The following is a 27,401-nucleotide window of genomic DNA, read 5'->3' as shown; positions in this document are numbered from 1 at the left end:
TAGGTGTGGAAGCACCCTAAATCATGTAAAAACACTTACTGAAACTGATAAGTTTCCCTCCACAGCTTTACGTAAGTAAATAACCAGACTGATTGATGTGCTAAATATTACGACACAAGTCAAGTCTCCACGTGGAGCTCCTTCAATTCTCCGCAGAATGAACAGAGTCCCGGTGTGAACTCTCGTTCACAGGTGAAGTGTGTTGGGAGGATATTCCCAGTGTGTGTACGACCGGATGCTGATTCCTCATGTGCACATTGAGGCAGATTTCATTGCTGAGACTCTTCCCGCACAGGACGCATATGCAGGATTTGTGCTCCGAGTGGGTGTTGATGTGGTAATTGAGGTTTCCCTTGCAGATGAAGCTCTTCCCGCACTGGTCACACTTGAAGGGCTTCTCCCCGGTGTGAATGGCCATGTGGATCTTGCGGCTGGTCATGTTGGTGAAACTCTTGCTGCAGATGGTGCAGGCGTACGGCTTCTCTCCGGTGTGATCTCTCAGGTGGATCTTGAGGTTCTGCTTCTTGCTGAAGCTCTTTCCGCACTCGGGGCAGCTGAAGGGTTTCTCCTCGCGGTGGATGTTCATGTGCTCCTGGAGCGTGACCTTCTGGATGAAGCTCTTCCCGCACTGAGGACACATGTAGGGCTTCTCCTTGGTGTGGATCTTCAAGTGCCGGTTGAGGTTGGATTTCTGCGCGAAGCTGATCCCGCAGAGATCGCAGGTGTACGGCTTCTCTCCGGTGTGGACTCGCGTGTGTTTATCGAGGTGCCCTTTCTGAGCGAAAGTCTTCCCGCACTGATCGCACGTGTACGGCTTCTCCCCGGTGTGGACTCGCATGTGCACCTCGAGACTTGGCTTGAGGCTGAACGTCTTTTCACACAGGCCGCAGGCGAATACGCCGTTAGGTCTGGTCACGTTAGGCTGCGTGTACTGTCCTGCAGTCATGAACTCCTGGTGTTGCCCATACCGATCCGTCTCTTCCACGTCATCGCTCTTTATTTTCACCACCAGGATGTCTGAAGAGAGGAAATGGAAATGAATAGAAGTTAACCCGAGTCACTAAACAACAGAGGTAAAGCATCTACGCAACATAACCGACGAAGATCACTCTAAAACATCTTATAAGTTATCGTATAATCTCTTACGTGGTCGCCCACTGAAGCCAAGCAGGGCTGAGCCTGGTCAGTACCTGGATGGGAGACCACATGGGAAAGCTAGGTTACTGCCGAAAGCAGTGTTAGTGAGGCCAACAGGGTCTGAGTGGGTCCTAACGCCTCAGTATATTGAAGGGGACGCTGTACTGCTCAATGAGCACCGTCTTTCGGATTTTTTTAGTGTGGAGTGCCACAGGGCTCAGTATTGGGCCCCCTGCCTTTCTCATTGCACTTAGTTGCTATTATTATGCAGATGACACCATTATTTGATGCTAAACTCTCTCATTTCAGGTATTAATACACCATTAATCATGATCTCTTATTGTAGCGCAATATCATATATTTATAAGTTTTACATTTACTTACAAATTGAATCAGCTATTATTATTGATGTTGCATTAATAAACCACTGCAAACACCGATGACTGATTGCCTTCAGCTGTTTACCATCAGAATTTTAAATGCGTTTAAAACATTGCTTACATTTTACAGAACCTTTTACGGATATGTTCTCATGAGGTCACGGGTTCGAAACAGAAGGTCCTTATTGACCATATTTGGAGTGGTCACGAATATTAATGAGCTCTGATGTGACTCTCTAATGCTGTGTTCATATCAGACGCAGATGAATCAAGCGCGAGCGATTTACATCTGAAGTCAATGCAAAGATGGGAACAGACATCCTGCGGCGCGATTCGTGTGAATAAAGTGGCGCGAGTTGACTGAGTGCGTCAAACGCACAAAACATCGCACGAATCTAGGTTACAATAGTTTTGGATTTTACATTAGTTTCGGTTTTTATTTAGTTAGACTTTTAGTTTTCAAACTCAGTCAGTTTTAATTAGTTTTAGAGGCAAATTCACGAGTTTTTAATAGTTTCTATGTTTTGAAAATGCTTCGTTTTAGTTTATTTTTTTGCTATTTTCAGTATTAGTTTTAGTTTTGACTAACTGAGTAGATGCCGTGTTAAAACTGCAGCGGAGGAGATGTATATAATGACACATGAATATGAACATAATGTCTATAAAAACACAGCCAGAGATTAATATCGACCTCTGCATAAGCAGAATTTATTAAATCTATGTTGTTGCTAGGGCTGCTCGATTATGGGAAAAATCTTAATCACGATTATTTTGGTCATAATTGTAATCATGATTCGCCCTTCTGTGAATTTATATATATATATATATATATATATATATATATATATATATATATATATATATATATATATATTTTTTTTTTTACTTGATGTTTAACAGAGGAATTTTTTTTACAGTATTTTCTATAATTTTTAAATATTTAAATATTTTGAAACCTATTTTAACAGCTCAATATTATTAGCCCCTTTAAGCAATATATATTTTTGATTGTCTGCAGAAAAAAACTACTGTTATACAATGACCTGATTACACTAATTAAGCATTTGAATGTCACTTTAAGCTGAATACTAGTATCTTGAAAAATATCTAGTAAAATATTGTGTACTGTCATCATAGCAAAGATAAAAGAAATTGGTTATTAGAAAAGAGTTATTAAATCTTTAGGCATCTTCACTGTAAGAAAAAAACTTTAGCTACAAAAAAGTCCTTCAGTCAACTAGTGAGGGATTTCGCCCTTTTGTTTGATTAATAACGATAAAAACAGTCGGCAGCAGGGATTATGCGCGCTGTCACTTTAAGAATAGTGCGGCTCTGATATGGTTTCTCTTTCACGTGTCTTTCGTGCTATTAAAAACATGAACGATTCGAACGTACATCAATGAATGATGCGCATCCCGTGCTGCAGACGTTACATTACAGCACATGCTTTTAGTCATTTTCACGTGAAACTGATCTTTGCAGAGCAACAAATGTGTGCAGCTGGAAAGGGGGCGGTATATGATGCAATAATCGTTTATCTCGATTAAGGGTTTTTCATAATCGTTTGAAGCCATAATCGAAATCGAAACCGGATTTTCGATTAATTGCACAGCCCTAGTTGTTGCTGTCCTTTCACTTAAAAAAATTACATTAAGAGCGGATGAGATGACACAATGTCTGCGGGAATCACTGAAGAACAAGGAAACTAGTTGGCTTGGTGTTACTGTATAATTTAATTTTTTAAATTAATTTTAATTTTAATAATTTTAATCACTCCGCGTTAAGTCCGCATTCCCACAAGATATGTGCATTCATAGAGCTTCAGCTGTTAATGCAGCTTATGAAAGTCGTTATATGTGGTATAATTTAATAATAATAATATTATTAACGGAGTTTGGTTTTTAGGTCATGTTAAGCAAAGGGTTGCACAATTAACTAAAATTACACTTTAATTACTAAGAAAATAATCTGTAATCGTGCTAAAATGATCTGAAATGTGTTAAATGAAACCCAACCCATTGATAAGAAGTCTAAAGTTGATAATTAAATTAAGTGATGCCTATTTAAGTAATGAAAAAAATTTATCATTTCATTTAAGTAATAGATGTTGGGTTGAATATTGTGCAAAATAATCTATTTAAAAATATTTTTGCATTATTTGTCCTAAATTTACACAATCTGTTTGCATGACACGTCAATAAAACGTGCTTCATCATGTCTGTCCACATCTCCATGTGCAGTAAAATCAGTGTAATGAGGCGCTCATATGACATTCTCCAACAACACCCTTCATTAGTGTAGATCTGTAGATCTTTGAGAATGAAAGCCAACCTGTTATCTGCTCAGCATCTTCATGTCTGAATGTGTCTTCAATCTTCAGGTCTTCACTCTCCTCCTTAATAAAGGCCATGTTTATAACAGTACAGCTCAGTCGCTTCAGCAGGAGTTTCTCTGTCTGTTTAAGAGGAGAACGAAATGAAAATGTGGAAATAAAGTGAAATCACAGAGCCACAGGTCAAGCACTCTCCAGATCAGGCAAACTCACATAAACAAACTAACATATGAACACAAACTGCACATAAAGTTCATATTTATGCTTTGTAAGTATTGTTGTAGGTATTATTAATGTTATTAATTAACCAGATGACGCGGTGTTTGAGTGAATAATGTGTCGAAGCATTTGATTTAATTCACTATTGTTATAAACAATTACAGTAAATGAATGACTGGCGGTGCAGGAAGCGAAATGAGACGCAGAATTTCACTATACAAGCTTCAATAGCGTCAAATAAAGCATATTAATTCTGCATTCAGATAATAAACAGTTTTGGAAATATACATACCTATTAACTGGACCTGTCTTCTGCCGAATCTGACAAAGCAGCGATGCGCTGGCTTACAACGTCACGTTGGCATACCAAAATAAAAGTCTTACCTGCGGGCAAAAATCTGAAATACTGACTAAAAAAGATCGATTAAACGGTGAAATAAAGTATATTAAAATATGTTAATCAACTACAAGGGTGTTAATAGCATTTCTAGAATGACATATGAAGCCTATTATAAAAACTATCAGATTTTTCAAGTAAACTATTAGATCTTACTCACAAATGTTATCATCCTCTATAGATAATACAGTGAAAATTAACAAATCTTTACTGTATAATCATTGGATGGAAAAGTACAATATCTGGATCTAAACATGAAGTCCTTTAATATGAGATTTGATTTCTGAAGTCATTTATATTTTATATTTTTGCAGCTGTAAGTGTGTTGTTTGTTTTTACTGACATAAAAATGGCAGCTTACTCTGTGTTTACCTGGTTTTTACTCCTCGTCTACTCCTTTTAAGAGTAAAGCTGAAGTAAAGCTTGTTCCTAAAGCACAAGCTGCAATAATCAGTTAATAAGAAATACTTTGAACTCATTACGGCGGTACAAAATCCCTTGTGTGTAATAAAGAGTGAAGAGAAGAGCTGGCAACCCTGCTGAAAAATCCAGCTTAAACCAGCCTAAGATGGTTGGCTGGTTTTACCTGGTTTACCAGCCTAATTTTAGAGGGGTTTTGGCCATTTCCTGGCAGGTTTCCAGCTTGGTCTTAGCTGGTCAGGCCAGAAAGTGACCAGCTAAAACCATCTAAAACCAGCTTGACCATCCTGGTTTTGGCTGGGAGCCCAGCCTGGCTAGGCTGGTCAAGCTGGTTTAAGCTGGTCATCTCCCAGCCTGTCCAGCTAAAACCAGGCTGTAAATAGCTGGAAACCAGCCTGGAAGTGGCTGGAAGTTTAAAACCCCTCTTAAACCAGGGTGGTCGACCAGCTAAAACCAGCCAACCATCCTAGACTGGTTTAAGCTGTTTTTTCAGCATGGAACTGAAGTGAATCCTGATTGAGATGGAGTCCTCCTGCCATCAAGTCAATTAATAAGTTAACATTCACATTCATACATTTAGCAGACACTTTTAACATAAAAAGGCAAGCAAACCAGCAAAAAGCAAACAATGTGCAGAAGCTAAAGGCTAGCTTAGCATTGTGTGGGTGTTGTTTTTATTAGAAACCAGCAAAGAACAGACTGATAGACGGATTCAACACAGTTTAAGAAGTGTTATTGTTGGAGAATTGATGAAACATGCGTCTTCAGACATCTACGCAGGTCACTCCACCAGCATGAGGGATTAAAGGGTTAGTTCACCCAAATATTACAATACAGTTATTAATCATGCACTCTCCATACACCGCAGACCTGTTCATCTTCAGGATCCAAATTAACATATTTTAGGTGAAATCTGAGAGGGGCGACAAGGTGGCTCAGTGGTTAGCACTGTGGCTTCACAGCAGGAAGGCCGCTGCTTCGAGTCCTGGCAGGATCAGTTGGTGTTTCTGTGTGGAGTTTGCATGTTCTCCCCGTGTTGGCGTGGGTTTCCTCCGGGTGCTCTGGTTTACCCCCACAGTGCAAACACATGCGCTATAGGGGAACTGATCAACTAAACTAGCCGTAGTGTATGAGTGTGTGTGAGTGAATGTGTATAGGTGTTTTCCATTACTGGGTTGCAGCTGGAAGGCCATCCGCTACTTAAGGCATATGCTGAACTAGTTGGCGGTTCATTACGCTCTGGCGACCCCTGATAAATAAGTAACTAAACTGAAGGAAAATGAATGAATGAACGAAATCTGAGAGCTCCCTTATCCTCCATAGGCAACAAAAAATGGTAAATTTGACTTTTTTGCTCCTGGCTGTCCATTGAGGTCTCAAACTTCATCTAAAATATTTAATTTTGTGTTCAGAAGATCTCTCAGACCATATGCGTGAGCTTGACACAGAAGTATAAATCAGCCTTAAGGCTTTTACTGTCTCCTGTTGGTTCGGTGTGCCCATAACATGCTTCATACATCAGTGCTTTTCACACTAAAGGAATAACTAGAGAGTCCTGACTGACTCTTTTAGTATGGTGCATGGTCTCACTAAAATGCATGACGTAATTTAATGTTCATTTATTCAGTTTATAATCGTGTCTATAACCTCATCTGGTCTCATTTTTGGCTGCTTTTCCAGGGCCGGGTCCCAAGAGCAGCAGTATCAGGATGGAACCCCAGACTTCCCTCTCTCTAGACACATCCACCAGCTAGGATCCCGAGGCGTTCCCAGGCCTACCGAGAGACATAGTCCCTGGGTCTTCCCAGAGGCCTCCTCCTGGTGGAACATGCCAGGAACACCTCCCTAGGTAGGCGTACAGGAGGCATTCGAAACAGATGCCCAAGCCACCTCAGGTGACTTCATGTAGAGGAGCAGCAGCTCTACTCCGAGCCCCTCCCGAGTGACAGAGCTCCTCGCCCTATCCACAAGAGTGCGCCCTGCCACCCTGTGAAGGAAACTCATTTCCCCTGCTTGTATCCAAGATCTTGTCCTTTCAGTCATGACCCAAAGCTCATGACCATAGGTGAGAGTAGGAACGTAGATTAACCGGTAAATCGAGAGCTTTGCCTTTCGGCTTCTTTATCACAACGGACAGGTACATCAACCGCATGACTGCTGCCGCTGCACCAATCCGAGATACTTGAACTTCTCCACCTGGGGTAAGGACTTACTTTTAACCTGGAGATGGCAAACCCCCTTTTTCCAGTGGAGCACCATGTCCCTAGTCTAGCTATGTAACACTCGGCAGCAAACCGCCCCAGTGCATGCTGAAGGTCCAGGTTGTTATCTATAACCTTTCAGACACAAAGCAGCGTTACACAACAACAACAAAACTATGAATTCATAAACCGCTGCAGCGCCTTGATTATCCTGCCTCCATTTTCATTTAGGAACAAGCTTCTCTGAAGATTTCTTTAAGACCTCTCTTTGGTGTGGATTTTCATGTGTTTCCTAAGTTGTCCTGGCTGAGTGAAACTCTTCCCACACTGGCAGATGTAAGGCTTCTCTCCGGTGTGAACTCTGATGTGAAATTTAAGGGTTACGGCTTGACTGAAACTCCTTCCGCAGTGTTGACAGCTGTACGGCTTCTCTCCGGTGTGGACTCTCATGTGCATTTTAAGCTTTTGTTTTTGATTGAAACTCTTTCCACACTGTTGGCAGCTGTAAGGCTTCACTTCAGCGTGAATTCCCATGTGGTCCTCAAGGTATGTCTTTTGACTGAAACTCTTCCCACACTGAAGGCATTTGTAAAGTTTCTCTCCAGTGTGGATTCTCATGTGAGCCTCAAATTTCTGTTTATGAATGAAACTCTTCCCACACTCCTGGCATGTAAACGGTTTTTCACCAGTGTGAACTTTCAGGTGGGCGTTAAGGTTCTGCGGTTGACTGAAGCTCTTTCCACACTGCTGGCATTGGTAAGGCTTCTCTCCAGTGTGAACCCTCATGTGGACATTAAGGTTTTGCTTTTGAAAGAAACTCTTCCCACAATGTTGGCAGTTGAACGTCTTTTCTCCGGTGTGAACTCTCATGTGGACCGTGAGGTTTGCTTTTTGAGTGAATTGCATATCACACTGCTGACATTTGTACGGCTTCTCTCCGGTGTGGATCCTCATGTGGGCTTCACAGTTTTGTTTCTGATTGAAACTCTTTCCACAATGTTGGCATTCGTAAGGCTTCTCTCCGGTGTGGATTCTTCTGTGCACTTCCAGTTTTGGCTTGTGGCTGAAACTCTTTCCACACTCACAACAGATGAAAAGAGCGTGAGATTTGGTTTTCTGAGTCTTCTTCTCAGATTTTCTAACAGTCCTGATCTCCTGGTGTTTCTCATATTGATCTTTCTCTTTCATTTGATTCAGTTCGTCACTCTCTACTTTCAGCACCAACACATCTAAAGCAAACAAAGAGAAATAGAAGTTTAGCCCAGTTTAACACAACAAAATAGCATGAAATGCAATACCACAAGCATTATTTAATGTGCTCCTCATGGATTTTTGTTTCCTCAAAATAGACACGGATTCCATTTTTGGTTCTTGCGACAAACTCCGAAAAATGTTGCGACAGAAGCAGTTTAGGGCTAGTAATCAGGTAAATTGGTTAAATAAGGACTGTACTGATGTGGTACAAAAGCATCCAAGAAAGGTCTAGTCCTTTAGGAGCAAAGATGGGCTGAGAATAGCCAGTTTGCTAACAAATACATCAGAAAATTATTAAATTGTTTAAAAATAAATGTTCCTCAAAGAAAGAGAGGAAGTGTTCAAAAGGCTTCTGGAACATTCTCTTGCTGACTGATACGCAAGTGCATCGTCACTTTAATGGGCGGGACTTAGAGAAGGAAGAGAAGCAGGTGTGCAGAGCAGACAAAGAGCCCGAACTGAAATCGCTGCAAAGTTAAAGTTATCTTCTTCTCTGCTCACGTTTACATGCAGATTAACACAACTTATCATCAGTAAATGTTCAACTGAGAAATGGAGTCTGAGTGAATTTCTTTGAATAGATGACAGTAAACAGTTCTGACCGACTGTCTGCAGGGATTCAGATACACCCGAATCAGTGTTAAATTAAAACCTCAGTTACAAAGTGGTCCTTCGAGCCGGAGGCTGAATAACTGCAGAAATGTCATCCCGTTCACAGCAAGAGCCTCCAGCTGTTCGCCCCAGAAGACATATAAAGCCTCCTGCATATCTAGCAGACTTCCAAGTACGTATGACTAGATCTGAGAGGGGATGCCAGCAACTTACATATTCAAGTGATGAAGAAGTTAATGCAGTATATGCTCCATTGTCTACTGAACGTGAGTCTCATGCCTTCACACCTATAAGTCAGCGTTCACCAACCAGTGATCTGGTGCTACAGGATGAATGGCAAAGTACACAGGGAGTGTTACAGAGAGAAGAGGATGAAAAGTATCATCAGTCGCAGCAGTCAGTCTGGGAGGAGATGCAACGAGAGAATGATGAGCTTCGTAGCTGCATCCGACACATGCCAGAGATTTTAAGTGTATTAAGGGATCTTAAAGAGGAAAATATTGTAATGAAACGAGAGATCCAGCAGCTAGCCTCCAACGTAGCCATTCAGGATAAGCCAGTCGCTCGGTTACCAGCTCCTCGCCCTGACGTACCAGAAACAGTTCATAGCCAGCCTCTGTCCCCCACACAAAGCAGCGATTTCCCTCAGTACCCCTCTGGGCAGATTAAGCAGATAACAGAGAAGATAAGAGATTGCACTGTCTCACCTATACCAGTAGAGCAGCCCCAAGCACTGCCAAGGTATCGTACCCCTAATCGAAGACTAGCTCCTCATCTTCAGCCTCATCCACATAGTGAACCCATCCACTACTATGAGCCCAGAGAGAATTATCCCTCACACTCAGACCAACGAGAACCCTACCATATGCAGCGTTCAAGGATTGTGCCTCCATCTGCAGTGCCATACTCTCAAGAGAGAACATACCGAGGACCTAAGCCTTCTATTCCGTTCTTATCAACATCGGATCCACGAGAGTTTTCAAGGTTGCGCATGGCTTTAGAGAATCTCCTACCCAGTGATGCATCTGAACGTTTCCGATATCAAATCCTCACAGATCATCTACAGTTAGAGGAGGCATTGCTGGTAGCAGATTCATATTGCAACTCAACACACCCTTATACGGACACTATGCAAGCTCTCATCAACATGTATGGTCAGCCACACAAGCTGGTCCTGCAGAACATCGCTGAGGTCATGGATGGCCCCAATATCAGAACTGGAGATGTTGAAGCTTTCAAGCTGTTTGCGCTTCGAGTGCGTTCTCTGGTGAGCATGCTAAAACAGCTGGGTCCTGAAGGTAATGTTGAATTGGACTGTGGGTCACATGTTTCAAGACTGCAAAGCAAACTCCCTCATGAGCTGAGAACTAGCTTCAAGAGATATATACACCCTATGAGAGTAGCTATACCAACCCTCATCGATTTCTCTAACTGGCTAGAGTATGAGCTACAAGTTCAGGATGATGGCGTCAAAACTTCAGGTTTCACACCAGGCCCCAGCAACAAGAAAAGGCTGGAGTATCGTAATCCTAAGGCTGCCAGGAAACCCACAACCATCCTGCTAGGCACAGAGAAACCCATGAGTGGGAGAATAAGCCAACCACAATCCTCAGAGGTGACACCTAAATCTGCCAGGTTTAAAGGACGGTTAAGTGCATATTGCCCCTACTGTGACAATACCAATCACTTCTTGAATGGGTGTGCTAATTTCAAAGACCTTACCAAAGAGCAGAAAGAGTCCTGGATTCGGAAAAACAATCGATGTTGGTGTTGCGGACGCAACCATCATGCCTCGAAATGCACCCTGAAATCCCCCTGTAAGACTTGCAACAGGAGACACCTATGTATATTGCATGACGTAAATGAACGGACTGTAGATTCCACTGAAACAGCTACGAAAGAGAACTCCTGTCTAGTTAACACCACCAAGGATGTCCTGTATGTTGATCGCCCAGTTTATAGCCGTAAAGTACTTCTGAAGGTGAGCAAAGTCATCATTACCAATGGAGACAAATCCATTGAGGCATATGCTGTTTTGGACGACGGGTCGGAGAGGACCATCCTGCTCCATACTGCAGCACAGGAATTAAATCTGAAAGGGCAGCCAGAGGACCTAATACTGCGGACGGTGAGGCAGGACCAACAGGTTCTTCACGGGGCGGCAGTCTCATTCACAGTGTCACCTGTCAGTAACAAACACAAAAAATTCTCCATTCAAGGTGCCTTTACAGCAGAAAGACTTGGACTGGCAGAACAATCTCACCCTGTTGCTTCCCTCCAAAAGAGGTACTGCCATTTAGCAGGGCTACCCTTGCAGCAAATAGACAGAGTACAGCCTGTACTGCTCATTGGCTCAGATTGTCCACACTTGGTGACCCCAATTGAGCCAGTTCGTCTAGGCCCTCCAGGTGGACCCGCTGCTGTACGAACTCGACTAGGCTGGACACTACAAGGCCCAACACACGAGATTAAGCATGGCCGCAATACTCACCAATGCCTCTTCACCGCTATACCTCATAATGCTGAACTGTTTGCCCAAGTAGAAAGGCTATGGCAGATGGACGTAATCCCATACCGCAATGAGAAAGTAGTGACTCGGTCAAAACTTGATCACGAGGCCATCCGACTCCTACAAGAGCAAACTGTAAGAGTTAATGTGGATGGAATTATGCGATATGCAACACCACTGCTGCGTGTACAACATATGCCGACTCTGCACATGCCTAAAGAAGCTGTACTGCCACAGCTCAGAAGCATTGAACGTAAGCTGATGAAAACACCTGATCATGCATGTGCTTACAAAGCTGAAATTGAGAGACTCAAGAATGCTGGTTATGTGGAGAAACTACAACCAGGTGAAGCTGAGAAATCACAAGAATCATGGTACATCCCTCACCATATGGTCACCCACAATGGCAGGAATCGTGTTGTGTACAATTGCTCATTTCAGTATGAGGGACAAAATTTGAATAAGCTGCTACTACCAGGTCCCACTTTGAGCCCCACCTTGCTAGCAGTGTTACTACGTTTCCGAGAACACTCAACAGCTCTGAGTAGCGACATACGAGGGATGTTTCATCAGGTGAGGCTGCTCCCGGAAGACAAATCCTTGCTTCGGTTCCTGTGGAGAGACATTGCTGTAGATCAAGCCCCAGAAGTGTATGAGTGGCAGGTACTTCCCTTTGGGACTACATGCAGTCCCTGCTGTGCCACATTTGCTCTCCAAAAACACGTACAAGACCACAGTCAACCCGGAGATCAGGTGAGGGAAGTGATCGAAAAGTCATTCTATGTTGACAACTGTCTTTACAGTCTCCCCTCCAAAGATGGAGCCAAAGATCTTGTTGATCAGCTTTGTGCCCTATTGAATGAAGGAGGCTTTGAACTGCGTCAGTGGGCCAGCAATTGTCCAACAGTAGTCACTCACCTTCCCTGTGATATAAGATCGAATAACTGTGAGCTCTGGCTTAGTCAGGGACTGCAAGATACCCAAGAATCTACCCTGGGACTGCTCTGGCGCTGTCAGTCAGACACTTTGCACTACAAGCACAGGGAAGTGAACTGTACTCAAGTAACCATGCGCAGCGTTTATTCTATCCTGGCCAGCCAATATGATCCCCTTGGCTATATTATCCCCTACACCACAAGAGCAAAAATACTAGTGCAGCGTCTATGGGATAAAAAGCGTGATTGGGACGATCCACAACTGCCTGAAGATCTGCTCAGTTTATGGAATTCATGGGAGAAGGAGTTGTGTGAGCTAGACAAGATAACACTGCCAAGATGCTACTCCAGTCCAGACGTGGATGTACCAACTAGCAGACGAGATGTACATGTATTCTGTGACGCGTCGGAGAAGGCTTATGGGTCTGTGGCCTATTTGAGGACAGAAAGCACAGAAGGACAGGTTGAAGTTGCCTTTCTAGCAGCCAGGTCACGTGTTGCTCCCCGAAAGCAACAGTCTATACCTCGCCTTGAACTGTGTGCAGCTCTAAGTGGTGCCCAGCTCTCCAAGGTATTAGTCACAGAGCTCACATTACCCATCTGTTCCTTAACCCTCTGGTCAGACTCCACGACTGTACTTACCTGGTTATTGTCAAGTTCTTGTCGTTACAAGGTGTTTGTGGGAACACGAATAGCGGAAATTCAAGAACTCACAGCTTCTGCAAGCTGGCAATACATACGATCAGAGGACAATCCTGCGGATAGTATCACAAGAGGAAAAAAGCTGTGTGACCTAGTCAAATGTAACCAGTGGAATCAAGGCCCCTCATTTCTTAAGCTGCCTGTGGAGACTTGGCCAGAGCAGCCATCCTTGCCTGCTGAAGAGCAGCAGCACGAACTAAGGCCAGCTGTGTTTTGTGGAGCAATTACAGTCACACCCTTGCCAAATCCACAGCAGTATGAGACAATGACTGAGTTCATAAAAGCGTGTAATCAGCAGCTATACGGGGCGGCCAACATTTCATGTGCTGATGAACAAAGAAAACTGGAACAACTTGTCCTTTGTCAAATCCAATCTGAATCCTTCCCTACCGAGATGGCCCAACTAAAGTCCGGTAAACCAGTATCAGGTACAAGCCGATTGGCTTCTCTTTCTCCCGAACTTGACCCTACCACTGGTCTCATTCGGGTAGGTGGCCGTTTAAGACATCGCACAGAAGCAGAGCTGGACTGTATTCACCCCATAGTCCTTGACTCCCACCATCCTGTAACTAAACTCATTATTAAGGATTATGATGAGAAGCTACATCACCCTGGATCAGAACGAGTGTTCGCAGAGATGAGGAGAACATATTGGGTGTTACGAGGACGTGAAGCAGTTCGGAGACATCAGCATCAATGTGCAGAGTGTCGTAGATGGAAAGGGAAACCAGAAGTTCCCCTGATGGCAGACTTGCCACTTGCAAGACAACAGCTCTTTAAACCTGCCTTCTTCTCAACAGGGATGGATTGCTTTGGACCTTACCTGATTAAGATTGGACGGAAAAATGAGAAGAGGTGGGGCAAAATATTCAAGTGCCTCACGACCAGGGCAGTGTATATAGATCTGTTGGCCAGTATAGATTCTGATTCATTCCTAATGGCCTTAAGACGTTTTATCGCTCGACGAGGAAAGCCATACGAGTTACTAAGTGATCAAGGCACTAACTTCAAAGGTGGAGAACGAGAGTTGAAGGAATCTCTTGGCGCCTTGCACAGCGAGCTCCAAAGTCATCTTGCCTCCCAACAAATTAAGTTTGTCTTCAATCCACCGGGAGCACCCCACTTCGGGGGATGCTGGGAGAGAGAAATACGTTCAATTAAAGCTGCTCTCCAAGTTACACTAGGGGCACAGACTGTGACGGAGGAAGTTTTAAGAACAGTCATAACTGAGATTGAAGGGATACTTAACTCAAAACCGCTCAGCTACACATCATCAGACATTTCTGATGTAGATCCAATCACTCCCAACTGCTTCCTCATTGGCCGCAGAGATGCCTCACTGCCCCAGGTGGTGTATCAGGACTCAGGAGTGATAAGCCGACGCCGTTGGAGACACAGCCAGCTGTTAGCAGACCACTTCTGGAGGCATTTTATTAAGTACTACCTGCCCAATCTCCAAGTTCGGCAGAAATGGAAAGCAGAAAAGGAAAACCTGCAGGTTGGCGAAGTAGTGATGATTGTCGATCCTCAGCTCCCTCGAGCTCTATGGCCAGTGGGGAAAATCGGGCAAGTACATCCAGGAGCTGATGACAGAGTAAGATCAGCCACTGTACAAGTTGGAAGGAAAACATATACCCGACCAGTAGCACGTTTAGTTAAGCTGCCAACCCTTGTTGAAGATTGATCCACTTTAAGGAAAGGACCTTTTGTAAATGTGCGAATTCAATTATTGAATTCGGGGGCGGCTGTTCAAAAGGCTTCTGGAACATTCTCTTGCTGACTGATACGCAAGTGCATCGTCACTTTAATGGGCGGGACTTAGAGAAGGAAGAGAAGCAGGTGTGCAGAGCAGACAAAGAGCCCGAACTGAAATCGCTGCAAAGTTAAAGTTATCTTCTTCTCTGCTCACGTTTACATGCAGATTAACACAACTTATCATCAGTAAATGTTCAACTGAGAAATGGAGTCTGAGTGAATTTCTTTGAATAGATGACAGTAAACAGTTCTGACCGACTGTCTGCAGGGATTCAGATACACCCGAATCAGTGTTAAATTAAAACCTCAGTTACAGGAAGACATTTGGATATTTTACCTTCAACAGAGCAGAACAGCATTAAATAATTCTAGAAATTTGGAGGAGTTTCCATGCGTAAAGGACAAGGGCGCAAGCCTAAGCTGAACAACCGTGACCTCCGATTCCCTTTAGGCGGCGCTGCATCAAGAATCCTCATTCATCTATAAGCCAGATCAGCACATGGGCTCAGTACTACTGCGGCAAACCTTTGTCAAGTACCACAATGTGTAGTTACATCCACAAATGCCAGTGAAAACTGTACTGTGCCGAAAGGAAGCCCTATGTTAACAGTGTCCAGAAGCACCATCAACTTCTCTGGGTTAGGAGGCATCTGGGATGGACTATTACACAGTGAAAGCGTGTACTGTGCTCAGATGAATCAGTATTACAGTTGTTTTATGGGAGAAGTTGTGAGTACAGGTTGTGTCAGTGACTTTGGCAAAGGTAACCTGCACTTCTGTGATGCTCCATTAATGCTGAAAAGTACATAGAGACTTTGAAAAACAATATCCTGCCTTCTTTTCCAGGGATGCCCATGCATAGTTCAAGACAATGCCAAGCCACATTCTGCACACATTACAAAGTTCTGGCTGCGGAGGAAGAGGATACAGGTACTTGACCTGCCTGCCTGCAGTCCCGACCTGTCTCCAATAGAGAATTTGAAGCGCATTTTATAGCGCAAAATGCTACAATGATGACCCCGTACTGTTGTCCACCTTGAGACTTGTTTGCAGGAAGAAAAGGACAAAATTACACCTCAAACACTTGCTGTCTTCAGTCCCTGAACAACCCTTTTAAGTGTTGTGAACGGGAATGGCAACAATACTCACATGGCAACATCTCTTAACTCATTCAGGAAATGCACTAGGATTTGTGTAATTTTACTAACTCTTTAGATAAGTCATGGAAAGCGTTTTACTTTAAATGGTTTCATTTTTGTTAAAGTCAGACCTTGGTTTTTAATATTACACCAAATAATCAACTTCTACTTTAGTTTTTCCAGATTAGCACATTGTCTTCGTCGGTGTTTGTGTGTTCTGACTAAACCATGTCTGTCCACATGAGTCACCATGAGCAGTAAAATCACTGTAATGACATTCATTCTCCAACAACATCCTTCATTAGCGTAGATCTGTAGCTTTGAGAATGAAAGCCAACCTGTTATCTGCTCAGCATCTTCATGTTTGACTGTGAATGTGTCTTCAATCTTCAGGTCTTCACTCTCCTCTTTAATAAAGGCCATCTTTATAATAGTGGAGCTCAGTCGCTTCAGCAGGAGTTTCTCTGTCTGTTTAAGAGGAGAAGAATCAACACAAACAAGAAGAAATCAACACTAAACCTCTGTCTCTAAACCTCAGGGGTTTTCAAACTTTTAGGCACACAGAAAGAGCAGAGGATTGACTGCATTTATTGATTCAATGTGACTAATAAACACACAACCATCACATTTCAAGCACTCGACTGAAGTTATAGGGTGAGTTAGGAGTAAAAACTTTATTTAATGTGGTATTTTCCACAAGCTTTGAGATCAACAGAAACACAGAGCCTTAAATCACTAAGAGAAGCAAACAGCCGTCAAATCAGAGTAACTCTCATGGATTTCAGGATCTTTTGCTGTCAGTGAACTACGGCTCTGTAGTAAACACTTCTCCATCTTATAGACGGTAATGAAGATTTACAGCTGATTAAAGGCAAAATTACAGACAACATGAGCACAAAAAGGGTCTTTGATTAATCATGCAGCCTTATCTAGCTTTCCTGATTCAGTAAATCTTTCAATCTGAATAATAAAAAGGGTGTAGATGTTAACATAGATGGAGAACTACTACCGTTATTCACCTCTCCTGATGAGTCAAAAACACTTAAGAACACCAACTATCAAGGAAGTTTATCATTTAAGCTTTGAGAATGGCATTATTTGTGCAATTTAAAAGCATTTAACTCACAGAATGTTTCGTAAAATATGTGATATTTGTTTTGTCACGCTGTTGATATGCCTGGCAGAACGCGGCGATTCAGTGAATCGTTTCTCTAAGCATTTGATTCAATTGACTCGTAGTCTGTTGGAGCTCATTAACATCTACTTACTGTCGTTTGATGAACTGATCGACGACACAGACGCGAAATGAGACGCGGATTTTCATAAATAACCCTACAATGGTGATAAATAAACTTAAACAATGTTACATTCCACAATAAAACCAGTTTAATACATACATGATACTAAAAGACAAACCTTTCTCCAGCCGAGTCACACAAAGCAGAAGGGATACAGCTGCGGCTGGAAGTTAATTAGAATTATTTACACATTTTTTAATGAAATTGCCCAATAATTGTAGTTCATTAACGTCTTCCCCTACCTCAAACCTAATCCCAACCCTCACAGTAATGTAAAAATATGAATAATTGTTGAACAGAAACTATGCTACATTGATGCGCGTATCCCTTCTAGGCTTGACCGCAGCTCGGCTTCATGACGCCATGACGCCCTGCCAAAATAAAAGTCAGCATGCAAAAATCTGAAATTCAGAAGCTGACCCAGAAATTATTATTTTTTTGTATTATTCTTTAACTTAGGCTCAGTTTAATCACACACAATGCGTGTTGTTTGTTGTTAATAGTGACACGAGTAAGATATTTCACACACATCTACATTTAGTCCACAGGAGAAAATTAGAGTAGCATAACTTTTATTGATGTCCCCATTCATAAGTATACACACCTGATCCTTAAAGGGATAGTTCCCCTAAAATATATAAGTTTTGACATTAATTACTCACCCTCATCTCGTTCCAAACCTGTAAGAGATTAAGGTATTGATGAAATCTGAACAAGCCCTAATACATAATGAATATCTGAGTATCACCTCGGTTAATGCAATGCAGATTGTGTCAGAGCAGCTTTCCAAGAATGAACAGGCAAATAATAAAAGTCAGAAATAAAAAATGTTAAGCGCTTTATGAGTGACATGGGTTGGACAATGAAACTGAAACACTGGCTAATTTAGTGTTGGACATTTCATGGTTAAATGTAACCAGCCTTGTGGACAATCTTCACTGATCTTCATTCCACCAGTGAGAGCAGAGTGTGATGGTTTAATTAGCAGACGAATAGCACAGTTTAGCTTAAAATATTGCAATGCACACAGCATTATGTCATCTGGTAATATATCAGCGTTTAAAAGAGGACACATTGTTATTGTGCATCCAGGGCCGGAGCAAGCTGAACTGCCGTTCTAGGCAGAGGACGATCAAGCCGTCCTCAACCCCAATGTGAAAACGAAAATGACCGGTTATGAAAATGAAGTGAGGTGTCGTGGACCTCTATTCTGCAGCCCTATGCGCGGATATAACTGTGGACGCGCGGGTGCTGAGGGAGGGAGTTGTCGTGGACGCTGCCCTCTCTATTCTGCCGCCCTATGCCTAACTATATAGCCTAACTGAGGATGCTCGGGTGTAACAGACCTCTATTCTGCCACCCTATGCGCGGATTTAACTGAGGACACGCGGGTGCTGATAGAGGTGTCGCTGACGCCGCCCTCTCTATTCTGTCGCCTATGTGCGAATATATCTGAGGACGCGAGTGGTCAGGAAGGTGTCGTGGACATAACTGAGGACGCGGGGGGTAAGGAAGGTGCCACGGTATTCAACTGAATGTCAGTAAACCACCAAGTAGAAGAACCACATCCAATAGGAAGAACTGTGGATGCAAGAGGAAACTGTCTGAAAGGGATATACGGATGCTAACTTGGATCATACCAAAAAAAAAAAAAAGCATAAAACCTATCCAGTTTCAACTAAAACTGTTCATCAGGAGCTCCACAGGGTCCATATACATGGCCGGGCTGCTATAGTGTAACCTTTGGTCAATCATGCTAAAGCAAAATGTCAGTTTCAATGGTGTCAGCAGCTAAAATCTTGGGCTGTGGACAATGTGAAGCATGTATTGTTCTCTGATGAGTCCACCTTCGTTACGGTTACGGTGTGGAGAAGCCCCAAGGAAGTGTCCCACCCAGAGTGAAGCATGTGGGTGGATCAGTGATGGTTTGGGCTGTAATATCATGGCATTCCCTAGGCCCAATAATTGTGCTAAATAGGAAACCATTCTGGAGCACCATGTGCACCCAATGGGTCAAACATTGTATCCTGAGAGTAGTACTGTTTCTCAGGATGATAATTCACCAATACAAACAGCTAGAATGATGACAGAGTGGTTTGATGGACATGAAAGTGAAGTTGAACATCTCCCATGGTCACCAGATCCAAATATTATTGAGCCACTTTGGGGTTTTTTGCAGAAGCGAATCAGGAAACCTATCCTTCCACCAGCATCACGTAATGACCTGGCCACTATTCTGCAAGAAGAATAGCTCAAAATCTCTCTGGGAATGACGTGTCATTTTCAACACATTTTCAAGACAAATTAAGGCTGTATCGGCCACAAAACGAGGCCCTGCACAAGGGATGTCAAACTTAATTCCTGGAGGGCTGCAGCCCAGCAAAGTTTAGTTCCAACCCTGCTCCAACACACTTGCCTGTAGGTTTCAAACAAGCCTGAAGGACTCAACTAGTTTTATCTTGTGTGTTTAATTATGGTTGAAACTAAACTGTGCAGAGCTGTGACCCTCCAGGAATTGAGTTTGACATCCTTGCCCTACACCCTGGGGTTGGCCAACCCTGTTCCTGGAGAGCCACCTTCTTCCAGATTTCAGTTGCAACCCATATCAAACACACCTGCCTGTAATTATCACGTGGTGTTCAGGTCCTAATTAATTGGTTCAGGTGTGTTTGATCAGGGTAGGAGCTGAACTCTGCAGGAAGGTGGCTCTCCAGTAACAGGGTTGGCCACCCCTGTCCTACACCATACTAATGAATTATTGCGGTCTAAAACCAGGCGTTTCAGTTTCATTGTCAGACCCTTGTTAACCTCCAAAGTATACATCATAGCACAGTGCTCATGAACACCCTGTACTGACAAGAAGACATGGTTATAAGGATTAGAGTAGTACTATAAGCAGGGCTTAATTTGTGCTGGAAAACGCCGGCACCTCTGAAATCTGATCCGGCACCTGATTTTACAGATCCTCAACCGCCCTCCTCCCTTGTCCGCTGTTCACCTTCTTCCGCAACTCCCCAACTCTCTTCAGTTTCATCCACGACAACCCCCGCTCTTCACTTTCGTCCATCGTCCGCGACACCCTTCCACCATTCAATGCGACCACCAACAACCATTGGCCTTCCACTAGTGATGTTCACAGCGCTTCTCTGTGTGAGTCTTGTGATTTATCTTTATTCGCGTGAGGCTTCTCTGCAGTGTGAGTTATCATGTGTCTTTTAAGTTGTCCGTTTTCAGTGAAACGCTTCCCACACTGGCACATATAAGGCTTCTCTCCAGTGTGAACTCTCATGTGCAGTTTAAGCTTTGGTCTTTGGTGGAAACTCTTTCCACACTGTTGGCAGACAAAAGGCTTTAGTCCAGTGTGAATGCTCATATGGCAATCAAGACTTGCTTTTAGACTGAAACCTTTTCCACACTGTTGGCACTGGTAAGGCTTCTCTCCGGTATGAACCCTCATGTGGACCTTAAAGTTCTGTTTATCAATAAAACTCTTTCCACACTGAGGACAGGAAAAAGGCTTCTCCCCAGTGTGAATTCTCACATGGCCGTCAAGGTTTTTCTGTAGGCTGAAACCCTTTCCACAGTGTTGGCATTTGAAAGGCTTCTCTCCAGTGTGAACTCTCAAGTGGAGCTGAAGGTTGTGTTTATGAACGAAACCCTTTCCACAGTGTTGGCATTTGAAAGGCTTCTCTCCAGTATGAACTCTCAAGTGGAGCTGAAGGTTGTGTTTATGAACGAAGCTCTTTCCACACTCTTGGCAGGTAAACGGCTTTACTCCAGAGTGAATTCTCATGTGCCCTTCAAGATTAGTTTGTTGGCTGAAACTCTTTCCACAATGTTGGCAGTGGTACGGTTTCTCTCCGGTGTGAACCCTCATGTGGACCTTAAGGTTTTGCTTATGAATGAAACTCTTTCCACACTGTTGGCATTGGTTAGGCTTGTCTCCAGTGTGGATTCTCATGTGGATCTTAAGGTTTTGTTTATGATTGAAACTCTTTCCACACTGATGACAGGCTAAAGGCTCATCTCCGGTGTGGATTCCAACATTGCCCTCAAGGTGTTTTTGTTGACTGAAGCTCTTTCCACGGTGTTGGCAGTTGTCAGGCTTCTCTCCAGTGTGGATACTCATGTGGGATTCAAGATTTTGTTTTTGACTGAAACTCTTTCCACAATCCCGACAGGAGAAAAGATGATTGGATGTGGTTTTCTGAGTCTTCATCATCTTTGTATTTTCTTCAACAAAATCATGGTGTTTCTCATATTGATCTTTCGTTTGCTTCAGTTCATCACTCTCCTCTTTCAGCACCAACGCATCTAAAGCGGAGAAAGGACAAGTTTAAAGGCCCACAACAGTAGACATGAAGACCAGCACAAATACATTGATCACCAAAACCAGTGAACAAGCTAGATCTTATAAACACCAAGTAACTAAAATACCCTCGCCTAGCAAAATATTGTACGTGTTGTCTTCCTAGAAAAACACACAAGCTGTCAGCAAAACCACTTGCTCTGAATGCCTGGTTTACTAGGTTTATTATAGACTAGGGGTGCCCAACCCTGTTCCTGGACATCTACCGTTCAGCTTAGATTAAACAACTGATTAAACAACTAAACCATCTAAGTAGGATCTGAAGAAGCACTTGCTAATTAAAGATGTGTGTTTGATCAAGCAGAACTTTGCAAGTCAGTAGGTATGTAGGTAGATTTACAGGAACAGAGTTGGGCACCCCTGTTACAGACCAATCACAAATGTATGTACAGTCAATCCCGAAATTATTCATGCCCCTGGCAAATTCTCATTTAAAGTTACTTTTATTCAGACAGTAGGTTTGTTTTAACAGGAATTTCACAGGAACAAAAATGTCGCATATCTAAAATGATTCATACCCTTTGCAAACCGGCACACTCCATGCAAAATCTTAAGTTCTGCACCATTCACAACAGTCTAAGCGGTTTTAAAGTACCTACTTGCCCTGATTCGTTGAGAACAGCTGCTTTAATCAGCTCAAAAGGTGAAAAACAGAAGCTCTCTGCTGTTGGTTTGTGGACAGTCATGGCTTATGTCAAGGTCACATGAGTTTAAGCATGCAAAATTCTGTCATACGGCACTGCCAAAATCTTTGATTAGTCTCACGAATTCACGTGATGAGTGTTCACCAAGCTTGAACTTTGCAATGCAGCGAACTGTGAAACTTGTTGCACGAGCTTGCGTTTCTGGTTTGCCGCATTCGCATGCGTATGAATAGAAGTCTATGGGGCAAAAAGTGCAGCTTTAGACAAAATGAGCTCAACAAGATGCTCTGCACTGAAAAATCCCAGCAGACATGGTCGCCAGTGCTGGCCAGGAGGATAATGAGAGAGGTAAAGAGGAATCCAAGGATCACCACCAAGGCCATCCTGATTACTCTCAAGGCAGACAGTCCAACATACACTGCATACTGATGGGGTCCCCAGACACAGACCTAAGAGGGCACCACATCTCCAGAGAAGGCACACAAAAGGCAAACAAAAGCCTTTGCAAATGCTCATCGAGACGCATAAGACTTCTGATATTCTGTTGTATGGTCAGATGAAACAAAAATTGAATTCTTTAGCCAAAATGATGTAGCATTGTAGACCTTCATTTGGAATACAAAGGAGAAGCTGTCAACCTTAACAACACCATCCCCACTGAGTCCTGACTTAAATCCAATTGACAATCTGTAGAGGGAGCTAAAGATCAGGGTGATGGCAAGGAGACCCTTCAACTTGGAGCTTATAGCTATAGATCAGGGGTCACCAATCTCGTTCCTGGAGGTCAGGTGGCCTGCAGGGTTTAGCTATAACTTGCCTCAACATCAGGGCCGACGCGTCCATAGAGGCGACCTAGGCGGCCGCCTAAGGCAGCAGAATAGAGAGGGTGGATTCCGCAACACCTCCCCCACCACCCATCCTAAGTTATGTCCGCGACACCTCCCTCACCACCCGCGTCCTAAGCTATGTCCGCGACACCTCCCTCACCACCTGCGTCCTAAGCTATGTCCGCGACACCTCCCTCACCACCTGCGTCCTAAGTTATGTCCGCGACACCTCCCTCACCACCTGCGTCCTAAGCTATGTCCGCGACACCTCCCTCACCACCCGCGTCCTAAGTTATGTCCGCGACACCTCCCTCACCACCTGCGTCCTAAGCTATGTCCGCGACACCTCCCTCACCACCTGCGTCCTAAGCTATGTCCGCGACACCTCCCTCACCACCCGCGTCCTAAGCTATATCCGCGACACCTCCCTCACCACCCGCGTCCTAAGTTATGTCCAGAATTTGCCTGGGGTATGAACAATGTTGTGCTTGACTGTGTATACAGGCATTGGACAATAAAACTGAAACACTGGCCTATTTAGTGTTGGAGATTTCATGAATAAATTTGACCAGCCTGGTGGTCAATCTTCACTGATTGCACATTCAAATAAGAGCAGAGTGTGAAGGTTTAATTAGCAGAGTAATAGCACAGATCTCCTGTCTCCACCAAAACTGCTGGTCTGTAGCTCCACAGAGCCAGTCACTCGTGCCAATGCCAAAAGTCTGTTTCAATAATGCCAGCAGCGAAAATCTTAGGCTGTGGACAATGTGAAGCATGTATTGTTCTCTGATGAGTCCACCTTCACTGCCAATCCCACACCTAGGAGAGTTACGGTATGGAGAAGCCCCAAAGAAGTGCACCACCCAGACTCTTGCACGTCCAGAGTGAAGCATGTGGGTGGATCAGTGATGGTTTGGGCTGCAATATCATGGCATTCCCTAGGCCCAATACTTGTGCTAAATGGGTGCATCACTGCCAAGGACTACCCAACCATTCTGGAGGACCATGTGCACCCAATGGGTCAAACATTGTATCCTGAAGGTGGTACTGTGTATCAGGAAGATAATTCACCAATACACACAGCAGGACTGGAGACAGAATGGTTTGATGAACATGAAAGTGAATTTGGACATCGATGGCCTGCACAGTCACCAGACCTAAATATTATTGAGGACTTTGAGGTGTTTTGGAGGAGCGAGTGAGGAAATGTTTTCCTCCACCAGAATCCCATAGAGACCTGGTCACTATTCTGCAAGAAGAATCCCTCTGGCCACTGTGCAGGACTGAATGCTGTATTGGCTGCAAAATAAGGGGTGGCCAACCCTGTTCCTGGAGATCTACCTTCCTGCAGATTTCAGTTGCAACCCATATCAAACACACCTGCCTGTAATTATCGCGTGGTGTTCAGGTCCTTATTAATTGGTTCAGGTGTGTTTGATCAGGGTAGGAGCTGAACTCTGCAGGAAGGTAGATCTCCAGGAACAGGGTTGGGCACCCCCTGCCCTACACCCTACTAATGAGTTATTGTGGTCTAAAATCAAACGTTTCTGTTTCATTGTCCAACCCATGTACGTACAGTGGTTTGAAAAAGGGTTTTTACCCTTACTTATTTTTTTTCTTTGCATTAATTTGAAAAACTCCCGTTGATTCCTCCAGCAACTTTATCTTCCGAACATAGTGCAATAAATACTATAAAGTTGGGAAGAGGTAAAACTTTTATTTTGTAGTCTTGATCATCAGTTGGCACCATTAACTCTTTAGATAGGCCTGTACAAAAAAAAAGTTTCTGACTTTTGTATGGGGTTGCATGGAATAAGACAACAAATTATAGTGTGTGTGAGTGTGTGAGTGTACTTAATATGTTCTTGAGTGCTGGTGTGCTTATTTTTTACTTTCGCAAAGTTATTAGTGATGGGTCGTTCATGAACGATTCGTTCATTTTGAATGAATGTTTAATATGACTCGGGAACTACGAGTCTTCTCAGGGAGTGATTCGTTCATCCGCGTGTGCGCACATTTGTGCAGGTGGTATCGTTCATTTCAAGTCTTTTGAGTCGTTCATCGTGGAAAGGCAAAAGCTAATCATAAGCGTTTAGAGCCAGAAAAAGAATTGATCCGTTCATCGAGTCCTCTATCGGGTTTGAGTCATTCGTTCGTCACGGGCCAATCATACGTATTTCGAGCCGGAAAAAGAATTGAACCGTTCAGCTCTCAAGTCCTCGGGTTTGAGTCATTCTGTCACGTGATGAACGAAGGACTCAAGAGCCAGAAGACTCAAAAGGTGGACTACTTATCATGGCTCCTGTCGGCTCAGACTGTGTACATTGGTTAAGATTATATGTGACTGCCAGTGTAACCTGAACGAACCCCTGACATTTGAAGACATGAAGAGGTGAGCTGAGCAAAGAGACAACAATACCTTCATAGACAAAAGAGCAGGTCAACATAGAGTTATTATTTTCTCTTTCTTATAGCATTCTATTGATGACTTATTTGTCTTGTGATCAACCTTTTGGGCTAGTTGTAGATGTGTTTGAAAGCAATTCGTAACATTTTAATATCATTTTAGCAAATTGAACCAAATGACTCAAAAAAAGATTTGTTCATCTCGATGAAAGTGACTCAAAGATCCGAGTCAGTAAAATTATCCGAACTTCCCCTCACTAAAAAATATCAAGGTAAGTGTGCAAAGATCTCACAAACACACAATATAGTCAATATAACCATATCATATTGAGCCAGAAACTAAACTTTTTGCATTGTAACTGATGATCAACAGTACAAATGACAAATTGTGCAATATGTGCATGATTATATGCCGTCATGGCCTTCCAATCAATAAATGTGATTATAAATGGAAGTAAATGGGGCAAAAACAGCCACCAACATAGCCAAAGGGTAGTAATTTTGTCCATTTTTGAGTGCATTGTTGAATTCAAGACATTTTCCCAAAATATTTGTCAGGAAAAATCATTTCATTTGCTGAACAAATGAGAAGGTTGTGGTCAAATTAAGACTCAAAATCAGCCCAGAGTGAATGAAAACGACCCAACAGCACACAAGGGGTGAAATTAAAATGTTAAATTCATGTGTTAACAGCACAGCGCTAGTTGAAATGTCAGTTTGAAAAATAAAGTGTTACTAGCCTCGTTCGCACAAAATTGTCGACAATTGTGAACAGGCCCTTTTTTAAAATACCGGTAAATTCGTTCAGGCAATTTTCTAGAAAGAGCAGTTGTAGCATTAGCTGTAATTTGCTGTAGCTTTGAGAATGAAAGCCAACCTGTTATCTGCTCAGCATCTTCATGTTTGACTGTGAATGTGTCTTCAATCTTCAGGTCTTCACTCTCCTCTTTAATAAAGGCCATCTTTATAATAGTGGAGCTCAGTCGCTTCAGCAGGAGTTTCTCTGTCTGTTTAAGAGGAGAAGAATCAACACAAACAAGAAGAAATCAACACTAAACCTCTGTCTGTGTCTCAATCACTTCTCTAGCTCACTAGTCAGTGCACTGGAAGAGAATCAGTCAGTTTCAGACAAATAAAACATAAGCTATAAGAACACAAATTATACATGACGTTTAGCACTGATGCTTCAGGAAAAGTCAATGATTTGTATAATATGTGTATAAGTATTTAATATACAGTTTTGTAAAAGATACCTCACGCTTGTGTTTGTTGTTCATTTACCGCGATTGACCAGCAGGTGACGTCAGAACGCGGCGATTCAGTGAATCATTTACCAAAGCATTTGATTCAATTGACTCGTAGTTTCTAAATGCTCCTGTTCATCTGCTTACTGTGATAATTCTCGTTTGATGAACTGATTAAGCGACATGAGTCGCGGCTTTTCACATGTTTAAATTCAATAATATTAAAAAAATGCTTAACATTGTTTGACTCCATAACAAAAATCATTTTGTAAACGCAACCTTTCTTCTGCTGAATCTCGGACGAAGCAGCGCAGAGCCACGGACTCATGACGTCACGCCGTCTTACCAAAATAAGTCTTATTTACACTCCATAGATACATACACTATGATATAAATATGATATAAATATCTGTTTACACTCGAACAAATCTAAAAAATCAGAATCTAATTCAGAAATGATATCATGTTTGACTCATTCAACTTTAAAAACTCATGTAGTATCAATTAGCACAGCCCTTCTTACCTCTTTGTGATTTTTCAACACAGGCTGATGTTTGTTGTGCCAAATTCTCTTAATATATTAAATATTAAGACAAATTTTGTACAGAAGTCATGCTCACT

At 42.9% G+C, this 27,401-nt stretch overlaps 3 protein-coding genes across 13 annotated transcripts in view; all 3 read right to left on the bottom strand.

Moving 5' to 3' along the window:
- On the bottom strand, nt 1-26,545 carry LOC141375046 (uncharacterized). Of its 10 annotated transcripts, none has more exons than XR_012402582.1 (5): nt 17,409-17,655; nt 17,261-17,324; nt 16,331-16,460; nt 5,956-8,315; nt 5,535-5,892 (listed from the first exon to the last, which is right to left on the bottom strand). XR_012402582.1 is itself a non-coding variant. In XM_073948683.1 (4 exons), exons 3-4 carry the CDS (start codon nt 16,413-16,415, stop codon nt 7,342-7,344), a joined length of 1,059 nt encoding a protein of 352 aa, XP_073804784.1. In that variant the 5' UTR covers nt 16,416-16,460; nt 17,261-17,324; nt 17,409-17,655; the 3' UTR covers nt 5,535-7,341. The 10 variants fall into 10 exon arrangements, 6 of the variants coding, with proteins under 6 accessions (XP_073804786.1, XP_073804787.1, XP_073804784.1 ...); XR_012402583.1 differs by having other exon boundaries at nt 5,535-5,798; XR_012402580.1 differs by lacking the exon at nt 17,261-17,324.
- Nucleotides 1-27,401, bottom strand: part of LOC137487271 (uncharacterized) — a 98,951-nt gene that overhangs the window by 64,984 nt on the left and 6,566 nt on the right. The gene's annotated exons all lie outside the window — the stretch shown is intronic.
- LOC571721 (uncharacterized) lies at nt 20,424-27,116 on the bottom strand. Of its 2 annotated transcripts, none has more exons than XM_073948517.1 (3): nt 26,790-27,116; nt 26,414-26,543; nt 20,424-21,604 (listed from the first exon to the last, which is right to left on the bottom strand). In XM_073948517.1, exons 1-3 carry the CDS (start codon nt 26,811-26,813, stop codon nt 20,424-20,426), a joined length of 1,335 nt encoding a protein of 444 aa, XP_073804618.1. In that variant the 5' UTR covers nt 26,814-27,116. The 2 variants fall into 2 exon arrangements, with proteins under 2 accessions (XP_073804618.1, XP_073804619.1); XM_073948518.1 differs by having other exon boundaries at nt 27,060-27,116.

The sequence above is a fragment of the Danio rerio genome, chromosome 4, assembly GCF_049306965.1.
Source record: "Danio rerio strain Tuebingen ecotype United States chromosome 4, GRCz12tu, whole genome shotgun sequence".
Classification (NCBI taxonomy): domain Eukaryota; kingdom Metazoa; phylum Chordata; class Actinopteri; order Cypriniformes; family Danionidae; genus Danio; species Danio rerio.
Note: the sequence above shows the minus strand (reverse complement) of the source record. Positions and strands in the feature narration are given on the sequence as shown.